The sequence below is a fragment of the Larus michahellis genome, chromosome 2 (genome assembly GCF_964199755.1).
Source record: "Larus michahellis chromosome 2, bLarMic1.1, whole genome shotgun sequence".
In the NCBI taxonomy this organism is placed as follows: domain Eukaryota; kingdom Metazoa; phylum Chordata; class Aves; order Charadriiformes; family Laridae; genus Larus; species Larus michahellis.
Window position 1 is genome coordinate 55,701,581 of NC_133897.1, and position 18,111 is coordinate 55,719,691.

General features: G+C 39.0%; 1 protein-coding gene across 26 annotated transcripts in view; it reads left to right on the forward strand.

The window, feature by feature from the left end:
* Window positions 1-13,030, forward strand: part of LRRFIP2 (LRR binding FLII interacting protein 2) — a 59,891-nt gene extending 46,861 nt beyond the window's left edge. For 13 of the 26 annotated variants that reach the window (XM_074575547.1, XM_074575553.1, XM_074575537.1 and 10 more), the window contains 8 exons: window positions 1,417-1,509; window positions 4,797-4,898; window positions 5,151-5,283; window positions 6,656-6,705; window positions 7,580-7,700; window positions 8,742-8,821; window positions 11,266-11,370; window positions 12,105-13,029. In XM_074575547.1, coding sequence (XP_074431648.1) covers window positions 1,417-1,509; window positions 4,797-4,898; window positions 5,151-5,283; window positions 6,656-6,705; window positions 7,580-7,700; window positions 8,742-8,821; window positions 11,266-11,370; window positions 12,105-12,215 — 795 coding nt within the window. In that variant the 3' untranslated portion in view covers window positions 12,216-13,029. Of the gene's footprint in view, window positions 1-1,416; window positions 1,510-4,796; window positions 4,899-5,150; window positions 5,284-6,655; window positions 6,706-7,579; window positions 7,701-8,741; window positions 8,822-11,265; window positions 11,371-12,104 lie in introns of all 26 variants that reach the window. The other 13 variants (XM_074575561.1, XM_074575543.1, XM_074575551.1 and 10 more) reach the window with 5 other exon arrangements.
* The last annotated feature ends 5,081 nt before the right edge of the window (window positions 13,031-18,111 follow it).

The window sequence follows — 18,111 nt, forward strand, 5'->3', positions numbered from 1 at the left end:
CCATTGATCTTGGTTCTAGCACTGGAAGTTGTAGTTCAATTAGGACGTCATTTCTCCACCGCCTTTTGTTTTCAGTAAAAATTTATGATCTTGAGTGTATGCGCCAAAGTTTCCACTAGCTGATTGTCAAAAGCTATATAATACTGCATTTCATTGATCAGTTTCTTTCCTTGTTAAATTCTTGTGCTCTCCAGGCAGTAGTACAGGAACTCCAAAAATTCCTGAAAAGTCACAGATCTGTGATGGTTACTGAGAAAATAATATGAACTGGAGTTGATATGATTTACTAGCAAAAGAAAAGGAGTAAGATTAGCCTCAGCAGCAGCATTTTGCAGATATGCTGATAAGCAAAAACATGGCAAATTCTGGTTGTAGCTCTGTCATTTGCTCTGATTTCTCTTCCGCTTCACTATGGAGGAACAAAACACTTCCTGCTTTCTTCTTTGGCGGTGGTTTGGTTTTTTGTTTGGTTTGTTGGTTTTTTGTTTGGTTTTTTTAAGTATGTGAATCAAGAATATACAATAGATTTGTCTGGAGTGTTTGCTTTGGTAGAATGTATTCACCAAATGTCTGCAGTCCCTTCAAAGGTACAGTTTGTCCCATATTTAACATTTATTTGAGTAACTTCTCTAGCTATTAGCACTAAAGGCTATTCTAGCTGAAGCCATTTAGCTTTTTGCAGAAAGACGTTGTCTTCCATTCCCAGGTGTAAAATCAAGTTCACTCATTAGGAAGGCAAAAAATTATCTCTAGCCCTAAAAAGTCTTATGTCACCTTCATACATAATTATATGAGCATAGTGAAGAGTTTTAGTTACGTTTGCAGGACAAACAGCAAAATGAAGTGTTCGATGAGGGGGGAAAAAAGCCCAAACAAACAAAAAACAAAAACAACAACAGGACCATGCTTGATATGTATTAATATAGTATTAGCAAGCAGTCAGCAGCCATATTTCACTTCCTGGATGCTTGATTCAAACTTCCTTCCTTATAGTTTCAAGAAGGTTTTCCCTTTTGTAAAATATGAATAAAACCACTTGTTAACATAAGTGTTCGCTTCCAAACAGGACTTGAAGGTATCTGGAAATTACCACAGGGTAGTTATTTTCCTAAAGAAAGTACGTTATCCCCAGTCAACAATGAGAACTGTTAATAAAGAAAAGTAACTCTAGTTGCACTAAATTCTCCCGTTAACATTAAGTGATTGAATAAAGTTAATTACCGTTTACCCACATGAATTTATAAGGGAAATATTATGTTACACGTAGTGGCACACTTTTTTCTTTAACTTCATGCTCATAAACTCTTTGGTTGACTTTTACTATTTAATTTCCTTTATCTATTTGAATGCTTTTTTTTTTTCCATTTCCTTACTGCTCTTTCCTCTCTTATTCTTCCCTCATCCTATTTACTACAGGAGAATCAACGCATGCAGCAGAATATAGACTCCATAACCAAAGAGGTGTTTGATCTCCAGGAGACAATTAATTGGAAAGATAAAAAAATAGGGGTATGAAACAAATATGGGGGGGAAGGTACTTTTTCATTTTAGAAGTAGATGGATGTTCCCCCACCCCCTAAGGAATGCTGTGTACTCCAAAGAAATGAAGGCCACTCTGAATTTAAGTATTTAAAACATTTTGCAGTCTTTCTCTTCTTTAGAAAGTGAGCTCCACTTAATCTTTACTTGCTTAATGGTGAATAATACTAATTAAATCTATCAGGTAATAAACTGTTACGCATACAATTTTATAATTTTTTACAAGATATTTTTTACCTGTGATGAGGGCTTGGAAAAGTCACCATTTCCTTGTTGCTAACAAACATGAAAATTGCGTGGGTCCGTATATTGATCCATGGTGACATAGCAATAATATAATTTTATATAGATTGGAAATTATTTTTAAAGCTTTTAATCTCCTTAGAGGCAAATACAGTTTTCAAAACTTGAACAGCTTAAATCTTGCTCACCATTTGGCTCCTGCCTCTGTCCTCATCTTAACAATTTGCATAACAATTAGTGGATTTTAAAATGATCTACTTTCCACTACCTGGGGTAAGAGAGACAAAATACACCAAATGGTGCAAAACCTAGGGAGCTGCAGGAGCTAAGGCTCAAAATGTAGAGAAGCCTTAGTGAATATTTGTAGTTAGTGCTTGCATTTGGCAAAGCTAGTGCTAAAAAATATGATCATGAATAGACTTCTGCGGCCACACTTGCACATTCCTATATTGCACTTCTGATCCTAGGGCTGGTTAGCTTGGATGCAACACTGAACCAAGGGGATTTTGTGATACCGCAAACAAAATACCAGAGTTGCCAACTATTGAGATTGAGAGTTGGAATTTAAACAGGGGTTGCATGGGACCTTTTGCAGAGCGTCTGCAGTGCTCCTGCATAGAAAGGAAGGGGGTAGAGGAAGAACTGAGTTGATACACACTACGCAGCTAAAGTCAGTCAGGCAGAGTTTGTTACCTTTCCTTCTGGGCAGCACAGAAGTGCTGAAACTGTCACAGGGTCAGCCTGATCCTTGGGGATAACTCCAGGGCTCTGAACCTGTGGCTGTGCTGGGCCACAAGAAGATTGCCTGGTGGTGAGAGTGAGTTAGCTGGATAGCCTTTAGAAGGGAATTGTCTGCCTTTTAGTAACTTTACAGTCATTTCTCTCTAAATGAATTTCACACCAGCTTTTGACATATGCAGGTTTCTTTGAAAATTGCTGCATTTGCTGGAGTTCAAGTCACTTTGAAAAGTTGTCTTTTAACCAGTGGTGCACAGTTAAAAAAAGGCCTGTTACCTTGCCTTTATTCAGTCCATGTTTATTCCATGTTTCAGTCCTTCAATCCATATTGCAATCCGCTCTTCCATCATAAAATAGTATTTCAACATTTTTAAGTTTTCTTCTGAACATTATTCTGAATTTTTTTTATCTTTAATTAACCATATTCTTTCCATACTTACTCTTCACCTTTGTGTACTGGACTGTCCCAACTTGTGCAATTTTTTTGTGCAAGCACTTTTTTATTTTTTGAATACGTTGTTAGGGTTAGTACAGAGCATATAATTTATCTCCTGTTCAAAAAACTAGCTACCATCCAGGCTGATGAGAAAGATATTTTTTTCCTTTAGCTAAAATTTTCCTGCCAGTTTCTGTGTTCTTGTAAACACCATAACTGGATTTTTTTCTAGTTTTTAGTTTTATACCATCTTGGAACTGAAATTTCTTAGTTCTTAACATGTAAAAATGCTGCTGTCTTTTCTTTCTCACTTCCGTTACCTAAAAAAATTTACATATTTTTCTTAGCTCACAGTTTTTGAGTCTTTCTCCCCAATAATGAGTAATTTTGCTAATATTTACTCTATTCCAGCTTCAGCAGTCTCTGAGAAGCTTCACAAAGGAGTAGTTCATAACTTGAATTGTAACCTAGTTTTACAATGTATGCAAGACTAATGCTGCCTTAGAGGAAGAAAGGGAGGCAAGCAGAACTGAGATAGCATGAGTTTGTTTTACGCCTGCCTTCTTATATTGTCCCGTCTCTACAAAGTGATTGAACTTTGCAGTTGTGTTTGGTCTTAAATTAGATCAATTTGAGGACACTGAACTATAACTTCCAGGTTATATTCCGGAAATATTTTTGTTTACTGTTTGGCGTCTCCAAATTGTAGTTACAGAGGTCTAGTATGTGTTAAGCAATAAAAGGACTTTTTATGAACTTTTTATGAAAACTATGTGGTGACAGCTAATGCTTTCGCACATGTTGAATCACCTCTGTTTTAAATGTTACATTTACATACTAATCAAGTGCAACAGCCCTTAGATTTTTCTGTTGAAATTGAGTAGTGCGTTAAAACACTGCTTTAGTATACAGATTCTAGATAATTATTAAAATTCAGCATACTGCAATTGTTACGTGGAGCACATACAGAGGTATACACCTTCATTTCTTTATTCATATCAGTCCATTCCTAAACATTCATGCATGATGCAGTGTTTAACTGGATAATTTTCTTGGCAAAATGTGTGTACGCTTTAGCGGTTGCTGTACAGTCAGGATTATTTGTAATGCATGCAGTATTGAATTTGAATGGAGTACTGGGGTGCTGCCCAGTCAAGTGGAAATGTCCGGTTAACGGCCAGGTAACACAGCTCCAGCATAGGTAGGCAAACCCATCTGCATCCATATTGCACTTTCAGCTGCAATTCTTTCTTGTGCTAAAATAGTGCTGCTAGTGTTTCCTGCTTCCACCCCCCAAACTGCTCTGGTTTTAGTAAAGGGTGGTTGTAATACTTTAGCAAGTAATAAATAAAGTAGTATTTGTAAGTGGATGACAGGCTTATATATCCAAGGTCTTTTATGAAGTAAGATTTCTACTTCTGTGCATCATAAAAGGTAGATAATTAGTTCAATGAATGTAATGTATTAGGATCTTCACCAATTGAGTTCCAGCAAATTTTATTTCTGGCCACACAGTGCCTGTATTAAGAAGGATCACTCTTTTGGTATTCAATTTAGTTTATCAAAATCTACCAAAAATAGAATCCATTAAATAAATATCTATTATAGAATCCACTAAGACTCACCTGCGAAAAAATTGTCATGACAAACATGCAGCAATGAGGCTAGATACGGACTTGTAAAAGGTAGTTATCAGAGGTGTATGCTTATGTATACTAAATACCCCTTTTAATTACTTTTATTGAGCTCTTTATATTTACTTGTAGAAAATCTCTCTGCTATCTGTCATATGCTTTTTTTCTCTGTGCCATTCTTTTTCTTGCTATCTGCCTGAACCCAGGCCCTAGAAAGACAGAAAGATTACTTTGACCGCATTAAGAATGAGCGAGATGAGCTCAGAGAGGAGTTGGCTGACCTGAAGGAAACAATGAAGAGAGGAGAGGTATGTTGGTAGTAGTTACTTGACAGTAACAGAAATCCAGGAATGGGGCATGAAACCAAGGTCAATGAAAAAAAGGTAAAACGGTTCCTATTCTTGTGCAGTCTCAAAACCTGACCTTAGGGTAGGATAAATGGTGTATTTCATTGTAACTGTTTCAAACAACTTGAAAAGATTTTTTAAAAAACTTTTCTGTCCAATTATATTTTACCACTGCTCTTGTTTGAGTATTTTCTTTTTCTTTTGTATTTTTAGAAACATGGATTAGTTATAATTCCAGATGGCACACCAAATGGTGATGTAAACCATGAATCAGTGGTTGGTGCAATAACAGTTGTATCGCAGGAAGCTGCTCAAGTCTTGGAATCTGCAGGAGAAGGACCACTAGGTAAAAAAATATCCTGACATACTCTATAGAATGTTTGAAGTCTTTGTTTCCCTCCTGTTAAGTTTGTTGTGATTTACAGCCACAAAAAGATACCTATGATGCTTTTGGAATAAATGCTTACACAACTTTCAAGACTGTGATTTATTTTATTTTCTTTTTTATGCTAGGTAAAAAGATAGATGTGCCTTTGGAGTAAAAAAAAAAAAGAAAAGAAGAATAGTATGTGCTTAGATGTTTGATTAGAGCTCTTGGTCCAGTTTCTGGTTTATTACTGTCAGAAAATATCTTGCCTAAAAGTGTAGTCTTTTGGATTAGTATGTTCTCTGTTATGCTTCATGAAAAAAAAGTTCTTTAAAAGTATGTATAACCAATGAAAGACTTCTGTTATAGAAACCAATACATTGTGTAGTCTTTCCCCTTGCTTAACACTAATAAAGGCAGAAGTATTTCAAGGAAGTGCAGTCTTTCATCTCGTTCATTGGAAAGAGAAAAAAAAAAAGTGTCATTCAGAAGAATGACACAGGCGACAGAAAGATACAGGTTTTACTTGCTTTTATCCTTAATTTGAACAAGTTACTGTATGCATAGTCAATCCACTGTAAAACTGTGTTAGTTAACATGTAAAGAAACATCTCTATACATTTGCATTGTATGTGTACACAGCATATAATAATAGTTACGTATTTTTGTTTTGGCAGATATTAGAGTTGATACATGTTTCTGCTGTGGCTCCATCATAGTGAAATACAGATGTCTTTATGCTTACTTACTGTCAAAGTTACGATTTCCAAGGGAGCTGCTCTAATCTTAGCACATGTTGCTTGACAGACTGTTTTGTAGCCATTACTGATCTCCTGGCTGATTAGAGATATTGCAACATTCCTGGGGGTTCTTTCCCAAGTTCTGTTTTTGTGGTTTGAGAGCACTTTTGACAAACTTTCTAAACATATGGGGAACCTGAGTGCCTTCCCTGAGAAGACAGCAATCTTTAAGAATAAGAAAGGGAAAAGAGTACACAATCAGAAGAAAATTTTGTTGGAAATGGCTGTTCTGGATATTGGGACAAGACTGTGTTTTATTATTTAAAAAAAAAAATCCTCAGTTGTTAATTTATTTTGAAGAATTACTAAACTCAGAGGTCTTGCTTTTAAAATTGGTAATAGTAATAAACAGTGTGAATGAAATATTTTCCCTTTTTTCTGCTATTAACTGAAGGCTGGTATGTTGTTATTAGTGAGATATCAAAGTCTTATGCTCTCAGTGATAATAGCTCTAAGTTTGAAAAGCATTTTATTTGAAAATGAACAAAGTTATGAAAAATATGTTCTTAGTTTACAGATTTCTGTTTTTTAATTGAGTTCTTTGGTTTTAGATGTCCGGCTACGAAAACTGGCTGGAGAAAAGGAGGAATTATTGTCCCAGGTAAAATAAGCTTTTCTTTTCAGAAATAGACATTTGTCTATCCTTTTGCAGACTATTAATACATTAGCAATAAACAAATATTAAGTGCCAAAGGTGCTTAATCAAATACTTAAACACTAAAGCAAAATAAAATACTCAACTTCTTACCTGGCTGACTACCAGGAATTATCAGCTCCTCTCACTAGTGTCCTTATCCATGTGGCTTTGGTCTTGGTTGGTAAAGAACCCTCATTTCACTAACTGGTTATCTGAAATCTAACTTGCTGCTGACTCTACTATTAGTGCATGCACTTAAAGCTCTTCTTTCTTTTATTTTGTCTTATGCAGAAATACTAAAGTCAGTAAAATGACATTCTCATAAGCTCAAGTGGCACTGTCTTCCAAATTGCTAAATGGTACTATTTCTTTGATTGTTTCAGTTACATAGAAAATTAATATTATCAAAGAACTTGTGTTTTAATACAGTTCAGTACTGAGAAGAGAGGACTCAAGAACAGATACAGCATTGAACAATTGTTAAGAACACCGCAGTTCTTGTGCTTCTAGTTGAACATGTTGCAAATTTGAGTGGTTTTGTCAACACTTGTTTTTGCTGGGAGTATACCTTAATTTTAGTACAGATACTTGGTTTAGAATCCCAATAAATTATAGTGCTGAATCAAGGCTATTAAATGTAGATATATAAATGCAATGGGGATGGGGGATTGCACCCACAGGCCCCAGGGACTGGCTTCCAGGCCACCCCTGTGTGGCTCTGCCCCTCTCAGCCAGTGGCATCTTGGGACTGCTTTGCCTTTTTCCCATTGAATATTTAGATATGCAACTACTGAACTTCTGGGAGTCTCTTTTTCATAAAAGAACACTTCTTTTTCAGGTTAGAAAACTGAAGATGCAGCTGGAAGAAGAACGACAGAAATATTCTAAAAGTGATGGCATGAATCCAGATATTATAGGCTTAGAGAACGGTTCTGACTTGCAGCTAATTGAAATGCAGAGTAGGTATATGGTTACAGATGAAAGGTATCCTTACTGGGAAGAGGAAACGGATTCCTCCAGCTCCTTTTCCTATATTGCTGTGCAGTAGTAGTATTGTGAATGAATATATTGTTGAGCAGCTAGTTTTTTGTTGGTATATCTCCTTGCAGGAAGCTTCTCACTGCAGAATAGCTTAAAAATCTACCTCTTTCACTGTTGAATAAGAACATTCTGGGAAGTTATTTCTCAGTTATGACCTTGCCTAGGATGGGTGCCACTACTTGAATAATTTCAATTTTTAGATAATAGAATTTCAACTGAGATATTTTGTTAATATATTCTACCTGACTTTTTTATTTTGTTGAATCTTTGATATGGAAACTTAATCTAAAAGAGTATTATTCCTTGAAGCAAAACATGAAAAACTATTGAAGTTTAACACAATATTCATTGCTTCATAGAAGCACTAAGCTACTTTCAGTCTCAAGCAAGCTGTTTCTTCAGCTGAAAACTTTATTTATTTGGCAGATTGTCTTTTAATATCCTTGTGGCAGTGAACATGAACACAGCATCTGCAATGTCAGGGCTAAAATATAACACCAAAACAATCTGCAAAGCTCCTGAGAGTTTTTCAGGCAGGCTCAACCTTGTGCTTCTTATCATTCAAATGTTACTGCAGATGTCTACACTAAATGCTGCTGGTATTATGGCTATTGTGATTTGACCCATTTTGCAGCGTGTGTTGGTTATTGTGTTGATACTTTTTCTTGAGAGATGAGTTTGCTGATGTAAAGATGTGTGTTTTAAAAGGTGTGTATCTCCTTATACATCTGAGATTCAATGCACACTCTTACAGAGACAGTACTTGTGTTTGCTAAATAATAGGGAAATTATTTCCTTTTCATACTTTCAAAAAGATTTCTGAAAGAACATTTACTGCTTTATAATCCTGTATACGGGCTTCTCAATGAAATGGTTGGTCTAATGAATTTTAATTAAAAGGGAAACTGCCAGTTTAGAGAGTTGCTTTGAGTAATATATTCATGTAAATTTTTTTCTAGGAGATGCCAACAGACAAATTAGTGAATACAAATTTAAGCTTTCAAAAGCTGAACAAGATATAACTACCTTGGAACAAAATGTAAGTGTGTCTTCATATTTATTGTTATCATTACACTTGCTCTAAACACTTCTTTCAATAAAAACTATGAAAACACATTTCATAATTTGATTTACTCTTTGTTCTTTAGTTTGCACAGAATGGCATTAGATTTGTGTTTTTTCATATTTCCTGCAATTCGATACCTGTGCATAGTCTAACCATAAGATAAAATGTGGAGTTTATTTACTAAGATGTGACTGTACAGCAGAATATAAAGAGGAACTGAAGCTACTATTTAAAGAAAATCAATTTATGTAGCTTAATTACTTGTAAGTTGTATAGTATTCAACATGGATTAGTACTCATGGATTAGTTGTATAGTACTCAACATGGATACGCAACAAGCACTCAACATGGATTCACCAAGGGGAAATCATGTCTGACTAATCTGATAGCCTTCTATGATGGCATGACTGGATGGATAGCTGAGGAGAGGGCAGTAGATGTGGTCTACCTTGACTTAAGCAAGGTGTTCGACACAATCTCCCACAGCATCTTCATAGGGAAGCTTAGGAAGAGTGGGTTAGATGAATGGACAGTAAGGTGGATAGATAATTGGTTGAAAGACAGAGCTCAGAGGGTCGTGATTAGGGGCACAGAGTCTAGTTGGAGACCAGTGACGAATGGTGTTCCCCAGGGGTCAGTACTGGGTCCAGTCCTCTTCAATGTATTCATCAATGACCTGGATGAGGGGATAGAGTGCACCCTCAGCAAGTTTGCTGATGACAGAAAGCTGGGGGGGTGGGTGGGTGGCTGAAACACCGGAAGGCTGTGCCGCCATACAGAGAGACCTGGACAGACTGGAGCTTTGGGCAGAGAGGAACCTTATGAAATTCAGCAAGGGCAAGGGGAGGGTGCTGCACCTGGGGAGGAATAACCCCGTGCACCAGTACAGGTTGGGGGCTGACCTGCTGGAGAGCAGCTCAGCCGAAAGAGACCTGGGAGTCCTGGTGGACAACAGGATGCCCATGAGCCAGCAATGTGCCCTTGTGGCCAAGAAGGCCAGTGGCATCCTGGGGTGCATCCAGAAGAGTGTGGCCAGCAGGTCGAGGGAGGTCATCCTCCCTCTCTACTCTGCCTTGGTGAGGCCGCATCTGGAGTACTGTGTCCAGTTCTGGGCTCCTCAGTTCAAGAAGGACAGGGAACTGCTGGAGAGGGTACAGCAAAAGGCTACAAGGATGATGAGGGGACTGGAACACCTCTCTTATGAAGAAAGGCTGAGGGATTTGTGTCTCTTCAGTCTGGAAAAAAGACGGCTGAGGGGTGACCTTATCAACACTTATAAATACTTAAAAGGGTGGGTGTCAGGAGGATGGGGCCAGGCTCTTTTCAGTGGTGCCTGGCAACAGGACAAGAGGTAATGGGCACAAACTTGAGCATAGGAAGTTCCATCTCAACATGAGGAGGAACTTCTTTCCTTTGAGGGTGGCAGAGCACTGGAACAGGCTGCCGAGAGAGGTGGTGGAGTCTCCGTCTCTGGAGAGATTCAAAACCCACCTGGACGTGTTCCTGTGCAACCTGCTCTAAAGTGACCCTGCTCTGGCAGGGGGGTTGGACTAGACTATCTCCAGAGGTCCCTTCCAACCCTATGATTCTATGATAGACTGTGGAAGGTACACAATTTACTCTCTGAAATTGAAGAGGTTTTTTAATGGAGAGATATATATCATCACTGATTTACTCACACTTTGTGATTGTAAGTCAGTAACACAGTATTATAGTTCAGCATCTCTGTAGATCACCTAAAAAAAATGACATAAGGGATTATAATTTGAATCAGAGATGCATAGTTGGTCTCCCTTGCACAGCAATAAGCTACTAGCCCATCCTATGGATTTGGGGGTAGCAGGATGCTATAAAAAAATATAACAATCCAGCAAGTGGGCTTTAACACCTCCAAATTGCAACCAGGATTTGTCTTGAGCCCCCTCTTTACTGCTGAACTCTGTGCTCAAGCTCAAGACCTCTTGCATCATGTCCTGGTAACAGTTACAGTCTCCTTCCTACTTTGCACCTTTTCTTATGATCTCTGCTTTTCAACTTATGTTTTTAATTGCATGTGTTCCCCAATTCTTGGTTTCTATTTTTTTTCCTTTTTCCAGCTCTTTTCTCTCTTCTTAGTTCTTTAACCTGTATCTTCTCAGCTGTGTCCTATACTATGTATAGGGACAGGCAGTGAAGGGTATTCCAGGTTTCTGCCCACAATTTATTTACTTTTTTATTAGTTCTTTTAAACACTCTTTGCAATTATGACTGCTGCTAACGCAGTTGTAGCTCCTCTTTCCAGAGGGAGAGACTATGGATAATTCACAGGATGCCTTGTGTTACAGTGGCTTTTCCGCAAGGGAAAAACAGCCGGTGGCAGGGGAGTTCAGGGTTGAACACCTGAGTAACTGCTCCATTTTTCTTGTTTGGGTTTGCAGATTGGACGACTTGAGGGGCAGGTTGCAAGGTATAAAAATGCAGCAGAAAATGCAGAAAAAGTAGAAGATGAACTCAAAGCTGAAAAGAGGAAGCTTCAGCGAGAGGTAATTGACTTGATTTCCTTTTCAGCTGTGTGCTTCTTTCAGTCTTGAACTGCTCTGTCTCTTGCCTCCAAGCTCTATTTTTTTTGTAATCTTTGGTTCCAGCTTGTAAGTGTTTTTTAGGAGGCCTTTGAGTCTATCAGTGTTGCATTCAGAAGATAACTGTAGCTCATAAAAGTAATGCTAATTACAATTCAATGCAGTACTTCTTTGGAAAGGAAAGATCTCAAGTTGTATTTTCTTCTAAATGTGGTAACTTGTACTATTTTAAACTAATCCTTCCACAGAAATTACTGGGGAGTCGAATGCTCCCTGTGTCAAGTGCCAGCCTGGGAAGTTTCCAGCATGCACCTCACAAGGAGCTGGGAAGAAGCTGTATTTAACTGAGCTGTTGATCACGCTTGCTTAAGAGCTGCATGATGTGCCTGCTACCCATGGGAAACCATATCCATCAGCAATGGTGGAGAGGACTTTACCTTTAAGTAGCATGTATATAGGAAGTTGCAGGCACCTAGATCTTTTGCAATGAGTACATGTTTCAATTGCTTCCCAATTATTTTTTTCAACAGTTGAATTCCGGTTCATCTGACTGCAATAATGAAAGCGTTGTGTCTTTAACTTATTAAAACCTATAATACTTGTATTCCTGATTTAATTTCCTCTGTCAAAGCTTAAGAACAGCAGGAAAGTCCAAGTAAACTTTAAGTGATCATAACTTTTTTGCTTTCATTTTATAGTTAAGAACAGCACTGGATAAGATAGAAGAGATGGAGATGACCAATAGCCACTTAATGAAACGGCTGGAGAAGATGAAGGCAAATAGGACTGCGCTTTTATCTCAACAGTGAAGTGGAAATTGAAAACATGATGCACTGCTCCTTGAATAACTAGCCCCTAGCTTGTTTTTAAATATGGACTTTCATTGGCACAAACTATTTGAACACTGAGCTGTTCATTGGTGTTTTAGTTTCATAATTAAATGGCATACTTTTTGTAACTTATGAGAGAATGAAATTTAGTTTGAATTCCCATGTGTATGACAGCAACTTTTCTGTAGCGTTTGATTCTAGAGTCAGAGCTGGAGCAAAATGCTGTATGTTTGACTTAGCGATAGAAAATGTTTTTACAACTGTGGAATCAAGTTTACTCACGATCTCTTTTGGCTGCTTTAACGATGCTTGATGCTCGGAGACAACTGCATGAATTCAAGAAGACACTGTATTACTGTATTATAAACTAACATATATTTGCTCCAGACATCACACAGCACAAGTGCCTTTTATCTGGTGCAATTTAGACTTCATTGTTGAAATAACCTTTGAAATCAGATAACATTTTATTTTAAGATACATTTTGGGGTATTCACTAAACTTTATACATTTTGAAAATACATTTTTGTAAAATATTTAAATTTTGTAAGAAAAAAATAGGGACTGTATATAAAAATCTGCTTTTTTGCATGGGCACATCTGAGTTCTAGGTAATTTTGTCAAATACTAGCCCCTGATGCTCTTAGTATTAAGGGTGCAGATTTAAAAACTTCTGTTGTACACCATCAAATTATATGTCATTGGCTGCTTAAGTGTGAATTGAAATTTAAGGGTGGGAGGAAGGGGTGGGAAACGTGGCTAAGGAGTTTATTAAATGGACACTTTACTGACCAAAGAGAGATGTTTTGTGTGTTCTTTTAAATACTGAAATGCCAACAGGACAGAGCAAAATCTTTGCAGAATACTGAATTCTGATCTCCGTATTCTTGAAAAGTATCTTTTTGGCTTTGAAATAGTGAGTTTGAATGGTTTTTTTATGATTTATTATCCAGGTGTGCTGCTATTTGATGGTATTGCCATGGAGGAGCGGGGCAGTACAAGGAAGAAGGTGCTTTCTGGAATAGTGTGGGTTTTGTCTGTAGCCTAGTCTCTATGCTATTAATGCTTTTAATGTTAAGTTTAAGATTAATAATAATTTAATATTAAATTAATGCTATTAAGAGTTTCCACTGGCACATCACAAGTGGGTAATGAGCAGCACCTGCAGTGACAATTCTGAGGTATTTGAAGTGCCTGTGCCCTGTGTTGAACTTTGCTTGAAGCCAGCAGGAGCCCAACATCTAATTGGAGAGGAATCATTCTTTTGGACTCATACCAGATGCTTTCCTATTGCAAATTGCTACCCTTCAGGAGGATTTCTCAAAGCAAGGCAGGTTTCAGGAACTTTGCAATCCAGAGTGGTTAGTAATTCTGCTTGGACTAGAGCTGCTTTCCAAACAAAAGGCATCTTGGCAGTGCAAAACTGAAGTTTTCTGTCTTTTTCGGTTTGGATGACTTGGAATTAGAAAAGAAAATGCCTTCCCTGTTAAGAAACCTCCTTGTAAGTAACAGGTTTCCCTAGGCCTACTCATTTAATAGGAGACAGTTGTAGTTTGGCGATCATGTAGATCGTTCTCTGTGATGTTAACTCTTTGCATTCCACTGTGTAGAAAGAAGAAATTATCAGGGTCTTGATTAGTTGTTCTTAACGGTGTGTATTCTGAAGATAAAGGGGATCCTTTGAGGGTTTTGAGAGTGTTCACATGTATAAAACTCTGCTAAAACCTTATTTGGCATATGGTGGAGAGCACATCTTCTAGTTTATGTCCTCTAAACGCCCCATTGGAGCTTGGACATCTTATGGCACAATATTAATCCATGACAGTTGGATAAGGAGTTACTAACTTAGAGTTACCAGCCTACTGCAAAACTTCTTCTGGAGCACAGGTAAGGCATCAGTACATCCTTTCTAAAGATTAAGATTTTCAGTAGTTTTTAGAAAAGTTATTTATTACAGAGTTCTGTTAGCATAGCCATTTTAGTTGTAGAGTTTCCCCAATTCTTACTACCAGAAAATCAAAACAAATTCAACAAAATACCCAGAACATGAGCTTCCCAACATCTAGACTAACTGAATCAAATACTGGATTATGTGATCCAGTGTGACTCTTAAGGCAATTGAAAGAGCTAAGAGGGAACAGCCCAGGAAGAATTAATTGCAAGACTTCCACCTTTTTCTGAAACAACTCTTGCCAGAAGTAAGAATTGTGTTTCAGCAGATTCTTGTGAATTCCTTTCATATAAGCGGGACAGATCCAAATAAAAATGAAAAGCAAAAGCAGTAAATAAAACCAACATGATTATCAAGCGTGTCCCATTATTAAGTTTTCCTTATAAAACTATTTGAGAATCATGCATCTGACATTTGTCTGAAAATTACAGAGTGGCTTTGTTTTTCAAACTGTGATATTAGTTATAATGCAAGTTAATGTTGCAAACTACTTAGAATATATAAAGGGTCTGTCTAGTGTACCCTGTTAGCAAAGTTTTTAAAACAGTCCTCCAGTATGGCTCATGCTGCTTGGTATCTGCCTGATCAATGCTTGGCCCTTGACATTTTAACAAACTTGTTTTAAAAGCTCACTTAGCTCCTGTCATTTAGGCAAAACACATGTGAAGCAGATGGGATACTCAATTTACGGTAACACTGAAAACGCAGAATGTTACCCAAAGCTTCCCAGAAACAAGGTTTTGGTTTTACTTCCTAGGCATACTTTGTTAGCAAAGGGTAGTTCATAAGGGAATTTAAGACTTACTGATCACAGCAGGATTCTAATCTTTAAGCACCAAGTCAGCTGGGCTCTAAAGGACACATCACAAAATGCTGATATTTCTAAGGATTTTTTTGTTACCATTTTTCTGTAATACTGGAGGGGAGGAGGGAAATTCTTTCAAAAGACTTCTGCCTCTCCTAACACCTCCCTGGAAGAGCTGTAAAAAGATTCTAATGCTTTTATTTTCACTAGGATAATGTCTACAAAATTCAGTGATGGAGTTTATCTTGCTATACCCCAAAACGGAATGACCTCCAAATAGAGATCAGCATGATCTCACTAAACTAATCTTCAGTTTCAGGGCCGTGCTGTGAAATAAATAGGTTTTATTGCATGACCTCAGGAAAGATGAGACTTGCCAAGGAGGCACCATCTCATGAGACAAGTGTCCACTTTCACTCAGCCCCACCAGGCGTCACTGTGTCCCCCTGAACATCACATTTCGGCCAGATCGCTGTCATCTTCCATTTCAGCATCCTGTGGCCTGGCTGCGCCCTCTGGAGGTACTGCATTAGTCTCTGTCGTCTCTTCAGGGGTAGTTCACCGGCTGGAGAAAAGCATCTAATTTCTGCTCTCAGGAAATCAGTGTGGACTGGAAGTTAGACATTTGCAAACAAAAAATTGTCTAGAGACATAATCTCAAACTGTTCCTAAGATTGTTGAGATGATTTGGGGGATACAATGAAAAGCAGTAACAAAAAAAAAAAAAAAGGCGGCGAGAGGTTATTTTGTCTTGATGCGAGTATAGGCATGAAAGTAAGTAATAATGGCTGACACTGGGATAGCAATAGAGAAAGCTGTTGTGTTTTGTGGTTTTTTTGGTTTGTGTTTTTTTTTTTTTTTAAATCTTAATCAAAGCACAGTTCATTTAATCAGAACCAGTGTGGCTGTGACACGCAAGTGAATAACGGCTGCATGACCTCACCAGCATTGCTGGAGACCACAAATTGCTTGTTGGCCAAATGAAAAATGTTAGCCGTAATTACGGAAAGCTTATAGGGAAATTTACTATTTCTGGTCAGGCCACCTGAGGTTTGGTTGAGAAAAAAAACCCCATAAGTTGAGTTTAATTATATTAATCAGAAAATTTTAGAGAGACTTGCTTGCAAGGGGACAGAGGCAGCTTGTGGTGCCTCTTGAATGCAGGGTTATGCCCAATTACTGTCCTTGAAAAGGTGTAAAGCTAGCAGAAAGTGAGCAGAAATATAATTGTGACATGGCATAATTGCCAGTATTTTTATCAAGGGCATTATTTTTGATGCCCAGCAGTTCGTTTTTCCCTCAAGCTTGTGGGGGGATTTGTTTGGTCTGGGGGGGGTTGTTGCAGGATGGGTGGAAAGGTTCAGTGTTTTGTTAGGGGACAGACAGCAGCACCAAAGAAACAGAGAGAAACTAGATTTTCCCCAATTTGTCTTTTGTGGGACACTGCGTGCCAAAAAGCTGCCTCTGGGGTTACCAAACTTCAGTGATACTGTGAATCCCCACAGCCTCATTTTGTGGCGCCAGAAGGAAATCACCCCGCGCTTCCCGCTGAAAACCAGGAGTCTGTTTAACTGCGAGCTGTTGATTTACACACGCATGCATCATAAAAACTATGAAAGTGGGGCCAGTCAGGTTGCGCAGCAGAAAACACCACCAAAATAACCCCACAAACACAATTTTGCGGAGGCAGAGGCGTGAAGACCAGGCCGCAGCCACTGAGGGCCTGGCCACAGGGGCGGCGGTTGGAGCCGTGGCGGTTGGGGCGGTTGGAGCAGCCGTGCTCTGACAGAGGTGCGTCCAGCTGGGGCCACCGGACCTGTCCCACCTCTGGCCACCTTCACAGCCTCCCTGCCGCGGCCGTGGCGGGTGACTCGTTTGCCTGTGTTGCTTTGTGAAGGTAGGAGATGGCCAAGCCCTTGTGGAAGCCGTCCCGAAGGAGTCAGGCCAACTTGAAAGAACAAATAAAAGAGAGAAACAAGAAATCGCCAGGGCTGCGTAAAGCCTGCGAGCTCTCATCTGCGAGTGCCAATGGCACAAGTAAGACGCTTTGGTTGCCTGTGTCAGTTTGTCTGATGCTCGTTCTTCTTGATTTCCCATGTGTAATGATGGACGGTTCTCTTGCAGGCAGCAGCCGCGCGCGACTGAAGAGCATCCAAGCCAACAACAGAGCTCTAGCTCTGGCTTTGCAGGAGCAGAAGGTCAAAGTGAGAGAAGCCCGAGATGCCTTTATGTTGTTACAGGGAGAGAATCAGCGCCTGAAGTTTCAGATCTTTTATTTACAAGCGCTGCTTCAATTACAGCAAGTGCAGGTACCTGCCGAGGTATTTTGAACCCTGTCTTTGTCTTGCAGTAACGAGGAGTGTCAGAATTAGCTCCAGATAATCCTGAGGTGCCTTTCTGAACTTCAGTAATTCCTGACAAGTCAGTTAGCGACACAGGAGAAGCCTTGTTGGGTTTCCTCTGGTTCTAGTCATTAATGCTTCCTAATTTTTTTGTTTTTCCTCCTTCTGTAAGGAGAGTAAGTGCTGTCTCTGTAACAGACAGTCTGTGAGACCTGATTTACATGGAGTTCAGTCCCTTCATTAGACAAGCGTGTCAGGCTTGTATGGGCTCACATCTTTGGAAGTTGCTTAGAAATTACCGCAGTCAGTTGCTGGGCCAGAAAAGTGAGGGGATTTGTGATGCGGTGGTGTGTGATCCCACCTTCCCATCTTTGATCCAGACCTTCACTTCTGTCTGCCAGGGGGGCTTCTGGTTTCTGATTTTTCTCAAAGTACCTCCGTTGCTTTGTTCCTGCAGACATCCACACAATTTGCCTGTGGAGGTGCAGGAGAGGGCTGGCTCTAAGTGTGGCCAAAATTGGGTTTCTCTTCTCTACTCTACTGCCAGTCATCTGAAGCCTTGCTCTCCTGGGGACTATCAGTCTTGTTTCAGCTGCTTAATCACAGTGAAACCTTTCTTGTTGGCAGAACGTGGGAATGTTTCCTTCAGTGCCTGTAATGATTCCTGTTGTCACTGTACAAGAACATTGTGTGTAAGTAGCTCTGGTTAATTTGTCTCATTACTTCTCTTTCAGTTCTCTTAACAGTGAAGGGGTGGAGGGGTGGGGGAAAATGCAA